The sequence below is a fragment of the Anopheles arabiensis genome, chromosome 2 (genome assembly GCF_016920715.1).
Source record: "Anopheles arabiensis isolate DONGOLA chromosome 2, AaraD3, whole genome shotgun sequence".
In the NCBI taxonomy this organism is placed as follows: domain Eukaryota; kingdom Metazoa; phylum Arthropoda; class Insecta; order Diptera; family Culicidae; genus Anopheles; species Anopheles arabiensis.
Window position 1 is genome coordinate 17964336 of NC_053517.1, and position 18873 is coordinate 17983208.

General features: G+C 50.1%; 1 protein-coding gene across 2 annotated transcripts in view; it reads right to left on the reverse strand.

The window, feature by feature from the left end:
• LOC120898523 (GTPase-activating protein) overlaps positions 1-18198 on the reverse strand; it is a 28716-nt gene extending 10518 nt beyond the window's left edge. Inside the window, exons 1-2 of one of the 2 annotated variants that reach the window (XM_040304485.1) lie at positions 16897-18198; positions 43-2204 (exon numbers count right to left, since the gene is read on the reverse strand). In XM_040304485.1, the coding sequence (XP_040160419.1) occupies positions 43-2204; positions 16897-16951 (2217 nt within the window). In that variant the 5' untranslated portion in view covers positions 16952-18198. The remainder of the gene's footprint in view (positions 1-42; positions 2205-16896) is intronic. The other variant, XM_040304486.1, reaches the window with a different exon arrangement.
• Between the last annotated feature and the right edge of the window lie 675 nt (positions 18199-18873).

Sequence of the window (18873 nt, forward strand, 5' to 3'; positions counted from 1 at the left end):
GCACAATCACCAAAAACAACTGCTACACCCTAACATACTTACCCCCGGTTCGGTCGTCAGATCAAACAGCTTCGGCCCGAGGATGGCCGGTGCGAAGAAGCGCAGGAAGATAAACCCCGACACGACCGAGTAGCGCACCTCCTTGTTCTGCGGGAAGTACTTGGCCGCACACTCGCGCAGATTGTGGAAGATCTCGCACAGTATCGCCGGACACTTGACCGCACTCTGCGTGATCGCCTCGAACACCTTGCCGACGTAGTCCTGCAGGTTGTGCAGGTTGCCCTCGATCGCGCCGACGTCCTTCACCTTGGACGGATCGATTTCGCACGGCTTCCGCTCGGCAAAGATCTGCTCCACGATCGGGCGCAGCGTCGCGTGCAGATAGTGCAGCCCGGACAGCCGCATCGCCTCGTCCATCATCTTCGACACGAGCGTGTTGCCGCGGAAGATGGTGGTCGGATCGGTGAGTTTGGAAATTTCGTGATCGGCCAGCGCCTTTATCATCGGCGCAATCACGTTGGTGTGGGTGAACAGGCGCACGAGCGGCTGCGCCACCTCCGTCTTGTTGTGGCTAATCTCGCCGAGTATGTGGACCGCGCTGGCCGTGATCGGTTTCTGCTCGATCGACTGTATCAGCACGTTGTACAGCTGGTCGTAGGTCGCGAGCGGAAACACGTGGTCGGAGGTGTAGTTTAGCTTGAGCCGCAGCGACCCGAGCGAATTGTCGCACGACAGCCGGGTGCCGGGCGGGGTCGCGCACGTGCGCATCGGCCGCGACTGGCTGGTGCGGGGCTGCAGAAAGTACCAGGCGCTCGGCTGGACCGCATTCTGCTGCTGCTTCCCCCGCACCGGGATGCGGATCTCGCCCAGAAACACGTCGTCGCCAATGCCCGGGCTGGCGTGCTTGAAGCTAATGACGACCTCGCACAGGTCCGCACCGCCGAGCGGCATCACCGTGTACATGTTGTTGCTATCACTTTTCGCCGAGTCGCCCCCGCACGTATCGATGCACAGATCGAAGCAGAACGTTTCGTCGAACGACGGGTTGATCGTCTTCTTCCGCACCTTCGTCCGCTTGGTGATGGTCTTTTTGTTCGAGTAGTGCGCCGCCACGACCGCGTACGGATCGCAGAGCCCGTTCTTGCGCGCCAGCTCCACACACTCGGTCAGCTTGATTTTGATCTGGCTGCTGAAAGCACCACCGCCGACGCCACCGCCACCACCTCCACCAACGCCACCGCCACTACCAACGGACGACAGCAGTCCACCGGAACCGTGCCCGTGCCCTAGCTCGCCATTGCCGTTGGTGTAAAGCGACAGCAGCAGCGGGGACGTGTGGGTAGGGTCGAACAGCTTCAGCAGGGGCGCTATTTGGCCCGCACCGCCACCACCACCACCACCACCACCACCGACGCTGCCATCCACCGCACCGCCGAGGAGTGTGTGCGTGTTGTTGCTGCCGCCCTTGGTCGGGTAAAATAACTTTAGGTTTGTACTATTCACAGCACTGTTTAGCTGTACCGCCATCAGCGCATGGTTGGACGACGGGTTGGGCGAGTGGGAAGGAGGCGGATGCTGGTATGGAAGGATACCACCGTTCTCCTTCGACTCACCACCACCGCCGACCCCGGACGCGCTGTGCAGATGATGGTGAAGAAGATTGTGCTGGTTTAGATGGTTTTGGTGAAGAAGAAGCTGTTGCTGCTGCTGCTGTTGCTGCTGCTGCTGCTGCTGCTGCTGCTGGTGCAATCGGGACAGCGTGGTCGGCTGGGTCAGATACCGGTAGTCCTCGAACTCGCCGGTGTGCTGCTTCAGGTTGCCCACACCGTCATCGATGCTGATCAGCAGATGGGCCATGCCCTGCACCTCCGAGTCCTCGTCGACCGGCCGCAGCGGGAACCAGTGATCCTTGTGATTGTACTGGTGCAGATCCTCGCGCCGGATCGCGATCTTGCCGTACGGTTTGTCCTGCTTCAGGTGCCGGTCCCGGTCCCACACGTACACGGACAGGTAGCGAAACGGGCGCGGTATCTCGAACTGGTACTCCTCGCCAAAGAACGGCGACAGCGTCCGCTCGATCGTGGGCGTCCGGCATATTTCCTCCTGGTCGAGTGCGATCGTGCAGTAGACGTCCCGGTTTTCTTTGGACGATGTGGTGGTACCACTGCCATTGCTGCTGCGTCCTACGAGACTTTTCGCTTCGCCTGTGACAGAATGAAAGAGAGAGAGAGAGTGTGTGTGAGCACATTGTAGTGTACCATAAAACAAGGTTTTATATGCAATGAGAATAAATAAAAGGCAAACAATTATAATGCCCTTAAGCGCAAATTCTGCTTCGCTTCGAGAGCTTCGCACACCGTTGCCATTTACAGCGCTAAACTCAGCTAAACTTCGCTCTTTTTTCAAATTTCGACAGTTGATATTCCCAACACGTGTAGCAGCACCTTGTAGCAACGGCTGCGCAACTATTCACGCCACACCTTGCCATCGGGAAGCCTCCGGAAACAGAGAGACATTCAAATGACATTGCAAGAACACGCTGGTCATGGTGGTGGTGCTGTGTTTGTGTGTTTTACCCTCCTGTCCTTAAATTGAACCACAACGAACCCCGTTTTGCACGTCTCTGTATCGTGTGTGTGTACGTAATGTGTAAACCACGCTCCTGCTGGCATGATGACTGTGTGCAAGCCAACTTATTCTCGTTGCGGATATGGGAAATTGATAAGGCCAATGCCGGCACGGTTACAGCACGCGACGACGACGACGATGACGAGGACAATACGGGACGGAAACGAAAACCCTAGCAGACCCGCAGGCGACGACGCTCTGCTTCGTTGCGCGCCACCCGACTGCGCTGTCCTATAGGAATCGCGCACGCGAATGTGTGATGTCATTCTCTATTCCTCTACGAATGGGACACACACACACACACACGCGGGAGTTAGACGGAAGTTTGACACACTCGGTATTGGTGGTTGTGACACGGTGGCAAATGCAATCCTATTGGGCGATTCGCTATTCGCTTCCGAATGGATTCAGCACGTGTTCGCGCATTAGCAACAAAGTGAATCATATTAATGCATGAAATAGGAGTGTAGGCCCCGTGCGCTTACTGCGCTACACTCCATAGCTGTTCATCCGTTTTCACGCAAAACCAACCCTTCCCTTATAGTTAGTTACTTGACAGGGCCACCATATTCTAGCAACTGAGCAAACGAAGCAAAGGAAGCATGTTGAGAAGAATTCCACCATACCACAGGGGAAAAGGTCACCCCCCCCCCCCCCCCCAACGGGGGATGTGGACTACATGATCCAGGATGGGTGGTAGAGGAGAAAGGTCCTCTAACGAGTTGTGAATGATTGATATCGCAAAACGAAGGGGCCCAATTTCCGCGCGTTATGAATGAAGTACGGGCGCCCGCCACCACATCTCTGCTACACGTTTTGATTCAAAGAAAGTGTCGACCATCCTTCCACTCCCCCCCACGGATGGGTGGGTGGGTCTTTGCGCATGTCACACGGTTCTGTCCGCAGGTATACCATGCTTGGGGGGCGGTTTGCCAAGTGGCTGCAAATAGCAGTATAGCGAAACACGGTTAATGGCCCGCGATGGGCGACAAGAAAAGCGCCAACACGACGTGTGAGTGTATTCACGTGTGTGTATGTGTGTAGCTCAATGCGATTGACAATAATTGACAATAAATGAAGTCATCCGGCAGGGCGGGCCGGGCCGGGCCGGCGGGCGGTTGGGTGGGCGTAGGGCTACCCAAACACCCGCGCAAACCCGTGCCACCCGCGCCAGCAGCTGTTGGTGGTGGGTTGACATCCATCCACCCATCGCATCGTAATGGATTCCTTCTTGCCGGTCCCCGATCGGTTGCGCGTTGAATGTGTTTTCTTGGGAGTGGCGGAGGTCGCTTGATCTCCCCTTCTCTCTTTCTCTCTATCTCTCTCTCACACACATTCTCTCTTCAATCTGCTGTCAATTTTAATCTCCATTCATAACGAAAGGTTCGCCCACCCCACAACCACCCACGCCACACGGTTTGGAGAGCGTGTTTCGATCGATTTTGGCATCAATTCACTGCATATGTGTGTGTGTGCGTTTGTGGAGCGCGAATGTAACCAACAAAAAAAAATCGCGTTAGTTATTGTCGAAGCGTTACACTTCACGAAAACGGCGATTGAGGGAGTTGAGGCGATCCCCGGAGAAATAGTCTGCTTCGACTCCTGCCCTGTTTCTTGCGGAGCGGGATGGGTGGTGGTGATTTTACTTTTATGTTGGCGTGTTGTTGGTGTTTGGTGGTTAATGTAGTCGTGTCCACATCGTTTTGAAGGACTTTTGTAGGATGTTTGCTGCTCTAAGCGGTGTGGTGAGGCACCAACGAACACACACACATGTTTGTGACAGTGTGCCTCCTTTAAAAGGTCAAACTAACGTGCGTTAGCTTGTTGCGGTTAATGTTGCGGCTGACACGTTCAAGGGCGAAATGCGTGTTCCGCAACGGTGGGTTCAACATAGCTAAACATTACACACAGATAGTTAAGCAAAAACAAGCAGCTTTTAGGCTCCGATAAACCAACTTTCCCTTCGCCATGTACGGCTTCTTCTGGCATTTTAAGCAGCTGATTAAGAAAACCCCGACCCCATCAATGAAACAAATGCCGAACCGGGTACAAGCACACACATCGTTGCGCTGTGTCGACTACCTGTTTAATGTATTACTTTTCACACCACCAACGGCACGATGTTGCGCGAAGGGGGCACACGATGACCTTGTGTGACCAACCAGCCACCAGACCAAGCGCACGCACTGCGCTTCGTTACCATCGCGGATTATGCACACACACACAAAAAGGCAATGAAACTGAAACCCCCAAAAAGAGGGGGGAAAATAAGGAGATAGGATAGGAAAAGACTCTCACAGGGGGGGAATTAGAAAACAAATCCACACTAAAGTCAAACACACACACACGCACACGCACGTGAAGAGTGTAAGTACAAGCATGAATGAATGAATGAATGAACAGGTTGTTTTGTGCCACAAGGGTTTGAAGCAACGTGTGTGTTTCTGAGCGCCAAAAAACGTGCCAAGCAAATGTTAAACACGATCGTGCCTTTCTTTCAAGAGTGCGATCCATTTTGCCTATTTTCCCATCGCCCATCAACCCATCTCACACTCTTGTTTCATGCACGTGTTTCATGTAATAAGCCAACATGGAAATGATAAAAAAATTGTCAAAAAGAAGATTAATGGAGAAAAAGAGAGAGAAGGAAGGGAATGCTGCCTGCCTGGTTCACACAACAAATCGAATTCAAACCCCTAAAACTTGCTACGTTCCTTCGAAACGCTTTTTTGTTGTAGCCCATTTTGGCACGTCTGTCTCCCTACTGGCTAGCGCAGCAAGGGCCTTTTGCACGGGAGGAGGAAGGTGTTTCAGTGTGTGTTTTACCAACGACAAAAAGAAAAAGAAAAACCCACCCCTCTATTGCACGCCCGCTTGCCACTGGCACAAAAAAACGCTGGCCCGGAGTTTTTGGTGAATGAAACTCATTAACAGCTACATGCGACAAAAGCTACTACACACACACACACACCTCCGATACTACTCCCACCATCGAAACCGCTGCTCCTCGCCTTGGTCTACACCCTTGAAGCCTTTGCAAGAGCCGGGTTCCTATTTAAATTACACAACTGAACATACACAACACCTCCCACCACCCGTCGTCCGTGGCACTTTCTGTGCAGTGGCATTCAAATTAACTTGAAATGTCTTGACACACACACACACACACCCACCACCCATCATCCATGCTCGATTGCAGGCGCGTCTCCCCGCGAGCTTATCGGACCGGAAGCGATGAATAACATCGCCTCCCCACGCCTCCCCGCTGAGCGAGAAAATCGAGGGTTATGCGACAACGGTCAATAGACAAGTGGCTCCTCGATAGATAGTGGCGTGACGACGGCGGTTTGAGTGTGTGTGTGTGTGTGTGCTTGATGCAAAAGGGGCCAAACCGGGTGGCAAAGCGCCATCACCATACATACCCACCCCACCACCACCCCACCAACCAAAATCAAGATGATGCAACGCGTTCAGTTCCGCTACGAAGAGGATGATGCGCTCGACATAACCCCCCACTGGACCCAGAACGATTGATTATAGTTGTTTGTTTTTTTTTTTTGTTGTTGTTTGTGTGGCTCATTCTCACCCGAGGCAAAGGAGAGAGCAGAAGCTTTGTTTGATAATGTTTTTAATTTGCTTTTGATACATTTCACACATTTTGATACGCTGTTACTATTTGCAAGAATGGTTTTAATTATGTCAACCACACATTCTCAAACAAACAAAAAAAAACTGGGAACGATGGACAGGAGACAGAGAGCCTGAGTCAACTACTCAACACGAATACGCAACGTTCAGGTGAGTGAATCTTGAGCGGGCGCGGCTGACAGTAGGCAAGGCACGCGGCCATGCAAACACAGTCATCGAAAGGGAAGAAAAACTAAAACACCAACCCAATTACTGGTTGGCTGGTTGGTGCAACCGGAGACTCTCGGATACGTTCATTAGAAAATATTGAATATACAAAAAACAAAAATCAAGAAAATCCAACATGTGGACCAAACTACTTGCTGCTCTCCGGTTACTCGACTAGAAGAGGCCGCGCGACGTTGCAGACCTCCGAGGGGGGGGGGGAGGGGACAGTTACTGCTGCAGCTAGGGCACTACACGGTACGCAGCCTCGAGTAGGCCTGGCACAGTTGTACGGGCACGTAGAAGGAAATGCCGCGCCGATTGTGTATCAAATTACCAACGAGGCGGCGGCGGCCTTCGGACTTGGCCGCCGGCTTCCTTTGGCTGCGTTAATTTGTGTGTGATGGTGGTGGTGGGCCTTTTTCCTGTTGCAGTGCAGTTTGTGCATCGTTGTTGCTTGGTTTTTTATCTCAGTTCATCTTACTGCGAAGCCCAAGAAGCTTACAGATCCGGATGGTTGGTTTTTTCCCTTCTTTTCGTTCGTATGTGTCGGCTGCCCACGACGACGATGTCTACCACTGGCGACGGGAATGAGTCAGATCAACAAAAAGTGAGTAAAGAGCGAATAGAACACACACACATTCACACGCACAGATGTCTGTCACAGATGCGTGTGCCATTAGAACAGTTATCGTGATAAATTCTTCCGTTTTTTTTTTAAATAAATATTGTTCGACAGCTTGCCATCAACCGTTTGAAGAGACAGGGATGAATCATGGCCACCAAGTAGTGTGGCACTTGGGCAGCTGGTAGGCGAGGGCTGCAGTAGAGATAGCGAGCTATTTTTTACAACGATTATTGATTTTCCGCTTATTATGAACTGTACTCGACCGCGCAAAAAGGTAAATGCGGACGCGCCACCAAATGTACAGCAATGCTGTGACAAATACAAATATGTTACCGATTTCTTTGCCAAAGCACCACAAAACAACAGTAATTAAAAACCATTTAGCAAACGTATCAAATTAACCGTTAAATGGTAAGAGCCACAGTCCAAAAAGAAAGAAAAAACACTTCCCTACTACACCAACATCGTTTGCAGTTCCTTTCGTTCCTTTCCGGTCCCTCCGGTGGCCTGGCTGGAGGCGCACGTTTAAGGGAAATGACGATAAATGGAACCACAATTATCGTGTTTACGCTACACCTATATCCCCCCTCCCCGTCCCACACCCTTGCGCGCGCTGCACACATCGGAGTGTGCGTGCTTTTTTTTGTTTTGTTTTTACTGATTGCACATTTGCCCTAGAGTCAGTCTCCCTGCCAGAGGAAGGAAGCGGTTCCTTTCGTTCCGATTTCTTTGCTGCAGCTACTGCTGCTGTTCTTCCTGGTTGGTGCGGGGAACATTAACGTGTGAGACCGGGTCGTCTGAGTGGGACGGCGACCTTTTCAGCAGGCAAAACATTTACGGTCATACGGCCAGTACTACACACACGGTGGTCATTCATCATTAAGAATGCCAATTGTGTTACGGGGTGTAGAATCAACGTTCAGCAACGAGCAGGTGATTTGTTAAGAAATGCTGTTTTTTTGCAATTTAAAAGGTTAGAGGAGTAGCAGACGGTTTAACCGGCGACCTAAAAAAAAGCCTAGCATTTGTGAGTTCAAATGCATCTGGAATGACCTTCAGTTCGTAACGAAGAGTTAATGTATGTTTGAATAAGTAGCATAAAAATGACGTCCGACATTTGGTACATATAAATTAGGTCAATGTAACCGGATGATCATCAACGAAAAGAAGAAGAAGAAGAAAACACATTGCTCAAGTAAGTGACATTCTTCCAAAACGACCCATCTGTGTGCCGTACTCGCGCGCGCACTCACTCAACTTGAACGGACAGACGCGTTCGCTAAGAACGTGTGAGGTTAGCCACCTCACAACACCCCGCGGCATCGATAATCGGGGACAGCAGAAGCCGCAGCAGCAGCAGCAGCAGCAAGCAGGCATGTCTCATCGTGTCTAAGGCGCAGAGCGCTCTCGCACACCACCCGACACACACACACACACACCACCACCATGGGAGATAAAGTAATTTCCTGACCGATAAGTGGGCGCGCACATGCACACACCACGACACAGCCGAGGAAACTACCATCCTCCTCCTCTCTATCTCTCCTTAAACCCCTTCCTCCCCCTTCCCGCCCATCGCCAAACACAGGCCCCTGGGCCTCATCATCAGCCATTATCAACCCACGTTTGTATCAGCAACACTTCCGGCCGCCGTCCACACGACAGACACACACACACACACAGTGCGCTGCCACAGCGGTTGTTGCTGTTGTTGGGTAATATATTGGTGATTTTTGTTTTGTCTCTGGCCGTTGGTGTTAGATTGAGCTGGCCGCCCAGGCCCTTTCCCATGCACCCAGGGCAGGGCTCTCTTCGCGTGCGCAACGGCGCTTGGGTTCTCGGCTCGGATGGACTTCGGTTGGACATCGAAGTGTTTGTGTGTGTGGATGTTTATCGTTGTAATGACCAGCCGGAAATGACACTCTCTGCTGCTGCTGCTTGGCATCCGCACACACACACACACTTGCGGTCATCTTTTGTAGATTGTGCGGGATGGTGGACTCTTCAACCCATCTCTGGCACTGGCAGGATTGTTGACGTAGACGGTGGCAATAATAGAAGTAGCAAATGTGCCGCTTCCTTCCTGCGAGGGATCAAACGAGGGCCACCGTCGTCACACTGACGTTGTTAACACGCGGGGGGGGGTGTGGCATTCAGTCCCCCGGCCGGCCCAACGAAGTAAGACTCCTCACAGGTGTGGCACTCTCCAGCGAACGACTCTTGTTTTGGTGGATGGCTCTTATCGACGACACATTAGAATTCCAATAGATTACAAATTTGTTTCGGATGCCCCCCTCCTCTTGTACCACACATACACAAACACACCCCGGGTGGCTTTCTGAAATCAAGAAGAGCCAAGCAGTGTCGCAACCAAAAACAACGCCAACCCCAAACACACACTCAAGCAAAGCTCATTTCCTCGCTCGCTCGCGCAAACAACTTCCGCCCGCGGGATTGACGCTTTTGCGTAATGTGTGCGCGGCGATCGATTTCAAGCACGGAGGCGTTAGTGCGCGCATTAGCGACCCTGCGGCCGGGCGGTAGGCGATGGGAAAGCCAATCAACTCCTCGGAGAAAAAAGAAGAAAAGAAATCCGCTCAACTTTGCTCTTACGTACGGCGCGCGGCCAACCTTTTCCGTGGGCTGCGCGCCCCGCACCAAAAGGCGACATCGTGGATGTTGACGGCGATTTGGATGACGACGCTGGTGGTGGTGTTGATCATGCACACGACGATTATGTGCGTGGGTGTGTGTGTGTGAGTGTGTGTGCGTCACCCACCATCCGAAGCACAATCAATCGTTACGAAACTTGCGTGAGACCAGCCGCAACACCAGCCATCTGGTGCAACTTTAATTTGGATAGTGTTTTAAAGGGAAAAGGCACGTGCAATACAAACTTCAGCAAACACGGAGAGAGAAAGAGATAGAGAGGGTGTGTGTGTGTTGGAGACATTTTAATTTCGCACTCATTACAAATGGGTGAAAGCGATCCGGGAGGAGCATCTACCGACATCTCCCAGCCATCACCGTCAGATCCCATCCCGTCGCGTCGCGATCATCGCTGCCATGGATCGCGTGTAGCTGTCGTTCCCCGTCGATCTGTCCCGATCAAGCAGGTTCCCCTTCCCGCACACACACATACACATTTTACGCACCCCAGCAGCAGCTCTTGGGACGTGCCAACGCTGGACAATGATGATGATGATGGTGATGAAAATCGATGACATCGGGTGGCCCAAGTGGGAAGTGAAGCAAAGAAGAGAGAAAAAAAAAACTTTCGAAAAATTGAAAGTTTCTTGCTGTACTGCGGCAGGAGAAGAAGGGAGGCGTGTTGCTCACAGCGCTCGTGGGATGAACGATGGCCCCCGCCGCCGTTGCCATCCACATCTGGACGACGGCGGAGCCTTCTGGCAAACAAATCGGGATCGACCTTCCCCAACAGGCCCCCCAATATCTCCACTGCCCCTCATAAGGAAAGCGGTGCACCGCTGAAAGGCAAAACCAAAACCCCGTATCTTCCGTGGGCCCTTTTGAATGAGAATAATCCCCTCACATACGGGGATAGGTTGGTGGACAGTGTCGTCCTACGGGTGGAGCTTCCAAACAATGCAAACAACTCGTAATCTTGGTTCGAGTTCCCTAAAATTTTGGAATCTTTATTACTGGTTGGTTATAAGATACCAATTTTGGAACTACTCATTCAAACACACCTACGTTTTGAAGTCTTTTGGTAGATGGAATATAGGAAAGGAATGGAATTTCATAAAGACTTTCTCGGAGATTGTTCAAATTTGACGATAAGTGGTCCCTTAAAGTGTCACATGTGCGCATAAAACAGCTTTTAGCATAGATGTTACCTTACACCTTATTTTTGTAATAGTTCACACCGAACAACTCCTTGCCGCCAACCGTGTTGCAACATCGCCCAGCTGACAAGCGCAACAAATAGCAAACCACCAGATTAGAGACACTGGGTCTCTGTTCGGACCGCTAGTTATTGATTAGTTTTCCCACGTGAACCGACTAACGCCAACGAGACACACACACACACAGTGCGCCTGATAAATTATGCATTCGCAAATGAGAAACGCCTTTGCCAAGCGGCAAGGCCCATGCGTGTGTGCGATGGTGTGCTTGACAAGCTCTAAAATGCGTTACCATGGGTAACGCCAATTGGATTGCCTCTCCGTTAGGCGTGTGCGACTTCAGCCCAGATTGCGATCATCATATAATCGTCCTACGCTTACCCGATCAACAACAAGGTGCAGCAGAGCACAGGACAGTTCTTCCGCCCCGGTTCCGATATTTCGGACCCACGACGACCATAGGTGGTGTTGAGGTGTGCGTACTACCCATCAGCCCGGTTGTATGTGCTAATTAAACCATTAAAGGTAAGGCACGTACAGCTGGTTTCTGGGCTCATTTACGCCACGGAGCTGGAACGGAGGGAGGGCCTGGAACGGAGCAATCCGTACGAACATTAAAAGAAAATCGGTAACGCAACTAGCAGCAGCAGCAGCAGCAGCACAAAATAGCACACAGCCAGCCGGCCCCCCCCCCTCGGCCTCGGCGTATTGAGAAAATGGCCGTAAAAGCTCACCCGCGTTTGGTGCCGCGTCCTGTATATTCAGGTCACCGTAAGGGTACGGGCTGTTACTGATTGACAGCCGGCCGACCGTGCACCGGGTGATCGAGACCTCCCTTCCCCACACACGCCACGCCAATGTGGTGCTTCAAAAGTAGTTTCTTCTACTTTTTCAGTTTTTGCTCACAGTTCACGGGTAATGATATGGTGTGGGGTCGGGGGACGACCTAGTGGTAGACTTCTTTTTTTTGCGCAAAGGAATAGCAGCACACACCACCAACGGTTAGAAAGTGCACGCAGCAATAAAAATTGAGCCTAAAAATTCACATTTAATATGCCGGGGCAATAATTGTTCCATTTTTGGTGAGGGGGTTTTATGGTCGAATTGTAGGCACTACAGGCACTCCAACTTATTCAATCACCTGGATTCGGTGGTGGTGAGTTGGGAAAGCTGCGGGAGTTTTTTTTTCGATCATTCATTAAGGCTCTCTCTGTTTATGGCTGTAATTATCCTTTAAAATATATCTCCTTTTTTTGCACAACTTTAGTCAACAGATGGAGCTGTAAGTGACGATGAGTAATGCTGCAAATAATAATGGTAGAAGTATATTCTCACACAAAAGTCGTTTGCGTGTCTAGTGGGGGGAAGCGACAACAAAGCTTCGATTCGATTGGCATCATAAATTCGATGATGAATCATCGGCGAAAAGTGTCCGTACAAGGCATGGGACAACAATGGCGCGGTTGGTTGATTTCGATCAGTCTGGCATATGCACATTTGGCCGGCGCGAGGAGGATCGAGGGGAAAACGCGGTGCGCTAAAAGTCGTGCGCTTAAACTTTACCATTGGCGCGGCGTGTTAGTCTTTGTGTGAGTCACATTTCGTTGCTATTCTTGCTGCTGCTAGTTTGTTCACCGGCCAGGCTGTACCAGCAAGCAGAGTCGTTCCGCCCAGTCGGTCGGCTCTTTAAAAGGGAGTAGTAGGCAGGCGGATGAGGAGATGAGGATGATGGTGTATGGTCAACGGGGGCCACCCCCCGTCTAATGAGCGTTTCCTGTCTCGAAGCGAATGATCTAAGCCGTTAGCGATCGCACGTAGAAAAAAAACAATGTAACCGATTGTTGGAAGCTCAGCTCAAGCCCAGCAGTACATGGTTTGGTTTTGTTTTTTTTTTTTTGGTTTTTGTAAAAAAAAACCCATTAAACATTGCTGATATAAAAATGGCCAACTGATTACTTACTGTTTTCTTATTTTTTACAACCATTACGGGATGGAAAAAATTAATAATTCAGTAAGTTCATCTGTTGCTGTTGTTATCAAAGACATAAAATATTAGAAAGAACTTTTTTGTGTTTTGTTCCTTCCATTTTGTTGCCATTTCCGTACGATCTCTGCCGTACATCTATCCCCCCACCCGACTCGCCAAAGGCCTTCGCTGGGCTGGCCGGTTGTTGCTGGCACACAAAAAAATGGCACGTGGCTATTTTTGGTTTTAATTAGAACGAAAGGCTTTTTTTATTGTTGGCGCTACTCGAATCCGCTGCCCTGAGCCTGTGAGCGTTTTGTACTGATAAGACAAGAAATGAATGATTAAATTGACTACTGATTGAATGCAGAGGAAAGAAAGAAAGAAAACAACGGTGCAATGTTGATTCGAGCACATCCCGGCATCCCCCGGGAGTTTGAGTCCCGGCAGCCCTTTCCCCAGAGTAGACAAACAAAAACACACAAGAAAAAGGGTGCAACAAAGATGCCCACCGACTACTAGAAACAATTGAATTGTGACGTGTGTTTGGGGGATGGATTTCACCCGCCAAAGCACAAAGCAAAGGGGAACGGATGGTGGTGTGTGGGATGATGATGATGATGGTGTCGTCGGATGGGTTTGTGGTTGACGTCACACCGGGGCAGAACCGTGGCGCACAGTGCGCCTCAAAGCGAAACGCGAATCAGCGCCGTCGGTGCCGTGCTCATCAACGTCAATTAACATCTCTCGCAGCCAATTTGCCACTTTCTATTTCATTGGGATTAATTACGAGGCGAGGCAACGGCACAACACGGTGTGGTGTTCCGTCCTGCCGTCCCCCCTTTGTTTACAATGCCCTGCACACACACACACCGGCGTCTCGGAGTGACCACAGGCGAGCGATGGCGCGAGAGTTGAGGCACAGGAAATGACGAGAGCCGGCGAGAGAAGCACAATAGACAGAGGAGAAGGCCGGGGCGCCAACATACAAAACAAGCGCGCAATAAAAATGATGGCAAATAATGGGGCAAAGAATACACGAAGAAGACCCACGAAAGTGTCATTGTTAGCTGGTCACTTTCTTCATCGCGAAGGGGAATGGGGGTTCATTTTCACTCCGCTGCGGTTGCACGCGGCTAACAAACAAACAAACAAAAACAATAGAGTGTCGCCGAAGCTTTCTACCAAGAACACATCATAAAGCATAAATAAGTCATAAGTCTCTGTGGGCGGGACGGCAAAATTGCTTCAAAATCTCGTTAGCATTTCATGAGCTGCTGCAGCAAAAGACGATGTAAAAAGACAAAGATATGAAGTTAATTAATTAAATGCACCTCCGTGTTTTTCACTTTCAACTGAAGAAAGTGGGCCCCCGCCGTCCCCGGCCCCAAGTGGAAAGTGGCAATAAATAGTTGCAAGGCAAAGGGGTCGCCCTGGTTTTCTCCCAAGCGTCAGAAGGAAGACGAGGTTAGAGCTATGGTTCGGAAAAATTCCAAACCCGGAGGAGAATTGCTCTTCTTCCAGATACGTACCAGCGCCAAGAGGTAGGAGGATACGGGGGTAACAGTGCACAGAGTACGGCGGGAGGGTCCGTGGGAAACTGTTGCTGGGAAATGGGCCCAAAAACTATTCCATTGTGCATTGTGCATTTTCCGACCCCGAACATTCCAACCGCTGATACACCTCTGTTTCTTGCCCATACTTCTGACATGATGATCCGAGAGAAAGTGAAATATGTTTATTTCACTAAGTAGTTAAATGTTTATGAAGCATTTGAAAAAAGTGTAACGACAGATGCAGGGGAAAACCACTTAATAAAATAAGTGAGAGTTTTCCTAGCAAAGCGCAGTTGCATGACAATACGCATGCACGGAAGCATGTGCATGTCACCATTTTTTCCACACATTTATAGGACATCTTTTTCCCGCATATGTGTGTATGTATGGCTGTGCGTGGATGTGGTTTCTTCCTTCATGGGATGCCCGTCCTTCGAGGATACGGGACCGCTTCCCACGGTCATTCGAGTCGCCGCCGGAAGTTCACCACCTGCTTTATGGCTTTGTGGTGGGTGACGGGGGGGAGGGTAGTTCAAGCAAACTTGATCCTGGTGCATTTTTTTTGTTTCTGCATCGGTTTTTAGCCCACGATTTGCGGTTCTCCTTCCATTCTCTTCACACGCAAAACAACACCAACGGCAACCGGAAACAAGTGGGCAATGTGGAACGGGTGTGGGCGAGAAAGAAGGGGAGTGTAATTAATGCATTGCATTTCTGTGTGTGTGTTTCTTTTTTTTTTGTTTTCTTTCCTATTCGGTTGTACTAGTTGCATTGACACTGAGACACACTATTGCGCGGGTTGCTGTGATCTTAGGGACGACCGTGTTGGTGAATTGTGTGTTTTTTTGTGTGTTTTCATTCAAACATTCCCGCCGTAGGCGCACGCACGAAACAAGTTTGGTTTGGACAGCGACGATCGATCGGCTTCGAATGGGTGTGTGTGTGTGTTACACATCGCTTCTATCACGATTTGTTTCTTCGACGCACGCTGGTGCAGTATCAACATCACACACAATTCCGTCACGCGGCGGCTTCTGTTGACATTCAAATCTGTGGGACGAGGGGAGGAGGCTCCCACCAACTGACGGGAGGGGGGGGGGGAAGAGATTGGCATTGGCTTCCCACCTTCCACACCACCTTAAAAAAACGTAACGGAGCATCCTGCCTGTGCCTTCCTACACACTCGCGCGTTCTTGTTACATTAATAGACGCACACACACACATACACGTGTAAAATCACGCACACTGGGATATACGATTCCGCATGTACAAACTCACACCACCACAAGCGAACTGTAACCACCCACCCACCCTGATGTGCACCAGCCCGCCCGCGCCCGCTTTTAACACCCACCAACGCCACCACGGACTTGCCCAATGGAATCATTCTTTTACGCCACTGTCCAGAACTTGGTGAATTCTTTTAAATTATTTTTTGTAATATTGAACATTCACACACACACACACACGCACACATCTTCCATACTTGCACAAAGGCCCAAATGTTGTTGATGGTACGAGCATTCCAGACAGCGCGCGTTGCTAATCACCAACTTCCGTTGCACAGAGTTTGCTTCTTCGTCTTCTTCTTCGTCTTCGTAGTTCAACACAGTGCACACACCACAGCAGGCGAAGTGGAACGGGTATTGAAATCAGACCCCCCCCCCTCTCCTCCACTCTCCCCATACCCAACACTTCCTTCACAAACCAACACACAAAACTGTTTCGATTTCCAAATAGCACTTATCCCCAAAACTACCATCCTCCCCCCCTCCCCATCCCTTAACACTTATGATGGGTGCGAGCAGTAACACGGGTACACACACACACACACGTGCACGCTTTTTCTTCATTCGATCGTATCAAATACATTTCAAATACACACTGAACATTACATTTTTCTCTCTCCGTCTCTCTCTCTCTCTCTCTCACACACTCTTTTTCTCTCTCTCTCTATCGACGCACTGTTTAGCTGGAGATTTTGAAGTTTTCCAGCGCGTTTCGAATCATTCACTCAAGAAGCAGAGACTGACTTGTTTAATTTCCTTTCCTAACTCGAAAACTCATACAATTCTCCTTCCCAGTCCAAATCAAACCGTACCATTCTCCCCTCCCTACGACCCAAAATGAACCGCCCGCAAGGGGACAGGTAAGCACAGTAGGCACGGTAAGCATAGGGATACACACAGTTGCAATCACCGTTTGCTACGACGATACTGCTTCTGGAACAAACCAATGCCGATGGTGGGTAACGAACACAGGCCCCCCTTTTTGCGGGTCCACCACAAGCTCACACTAATCGTAACGCACAACACAAAGTAACAAAAAAAAAAGAACAGCAAACGGCAAAACCACCCTACAAATCACTGAACACCTCTCTCCGTGTGTGTACACACTTACCTATTTTGATCTTCAGTTGCTCCTCGACACGAACTTTACGTGTGTCGTCAGCCATATTGAATCCATAACTATGTGCTGCTGCTATGGATCGGTACGACCAGCGCGGGGTGTCGGGCGGGGACTGGCGATTGGATGTGTTGTGCGTTTTCCGTTTCTGTTCCCGAATTTCGAACGCGTTGCGGTTGTGATTTTTTCCTGCGTTGGTTGAAGATGCTGTCACCACCACTCACTTCACCATACAACCACCACCACTGTCACCTAAACGCTACCTTGCCGCTTTTGTCCTGTCAAGCGCTTGCTGCTGCTGCCTGTTTGTTCGCAAAGTGTGTAGTAACACACAACACCTCTCTACACTCTTCTCACACACAGCTCAGCGAAACGCGATTCCGGTGCGTTCGAACCGCTGGCTCAACTGCTATTGATGATGTCTAGTGTGCGTGATACGTTGTCTGGCTGTCGCTGCTGTTGCCGTTGCCCCGTTTGGCGTTGGCGTTGCTCCGTGGCCACTGTGGGTGTGTACGTGCAATATCACACCCGTTCCTCCAGCCCGCGCGACACCGTAAAACCTTCTATACTTCCACGCACACACACGCACACACACAAAACACTCACTGACTCACTCACACTATCGTGTGGCGCTTCGTTTCGCGCATGCTACTGCCTGCTCGCTCACTCATTCGGAGCAGCATTCATTCATTCTGCATTTCCATTCAAATTACCAGCAAACCCTCACACACATACACACACACACAGCCATGAAACAAATCAACACACACATACACTCACGCAGCCTGGTTCCCTAGTTCGCTTTCTTCTTCCTTCTGTCGTTGGCTCTTCTTTTTCTCACTTCCTGTTTTCCATCGCTACTGCTCGGTACCGTTTCTAGTTGATTCATAAATCGGGCACCAAATCTGCTGCATACTGTATGGTGCTGCCCGTGCCGATCACTAAACACATAATACAGCACAATTTTTCTTCGCTTTCAGACTGCTCTGTGTGGCCTGCTACTGTCGCAATGCGCTGCTCGGCACAGCACACTTTCACTTTATTTGTGACACTGCTACCACCTTCCAGATGCTGCTGCACGGTTTCTTCACAGGTTTCTGTACAATGAAAATCACTGGTAGGCTGCTGCTGCCTGCTTTCCTGCCTGCCTGCCTGCCTACGAACACGAATGCGAAGCGTTCCCGTTCACACTTTGCACAAGAGTCTTGTCAAAACGACTGGAGTACACTGGTTCCAGCGCAACAAAACTGTACAGCAGCTCGCTCGCTCGTCACCTTCCGTCACAAATCCGTTTTATTCGCGTACTCTCTCACTCTCTCTCGCGCGCGCCCGCTTACTAGCGCTGGCACACTGGGATAGAACGATGACTGTAGATGGTTGAAATTCAATTAATTGAAATTCTTTTTTATGTAGATTTTAGTCATTTTTTATCGAAAGACTATACTTAAGGGATTGGAAAATATCACTTAGGCAGTTTGATGAGTTTTTTTTACTAACAAACATTCGTTTTACGGTTTAAATTAACGGAAGGTACAATATGGAGACATTTTCTCACATTCATTCCAGATGTGTGTGGGTTGACGTTCCGAGATTGTGCGCGATTCGAGTTGGTCTCTCTCTCTCTCTCTCGCGCTCTAACACTCGCACGCAACCACACACACACACACACACACACACACACACACACACACACACACACACACACACACACACACACACACACACACACACACACACACACACACACACACACAGCTAGAGTAAAATCAAAGTATTGTTGAACATAGTTCCATACACACGTACACACAGGTGCGCGTGCACGTACGTTCCGTTGCCTGCTGTTCGGTCGCACGCAGGATGTGTCAAAATTTATGATATTTTCATCCTGCACAGCAGACCGTCTCGATCAATTGATAGAAAATATCACTTTTAGCTGTTCTTATCCACCGAAAGTGCGAAGCGAGAAGTGCG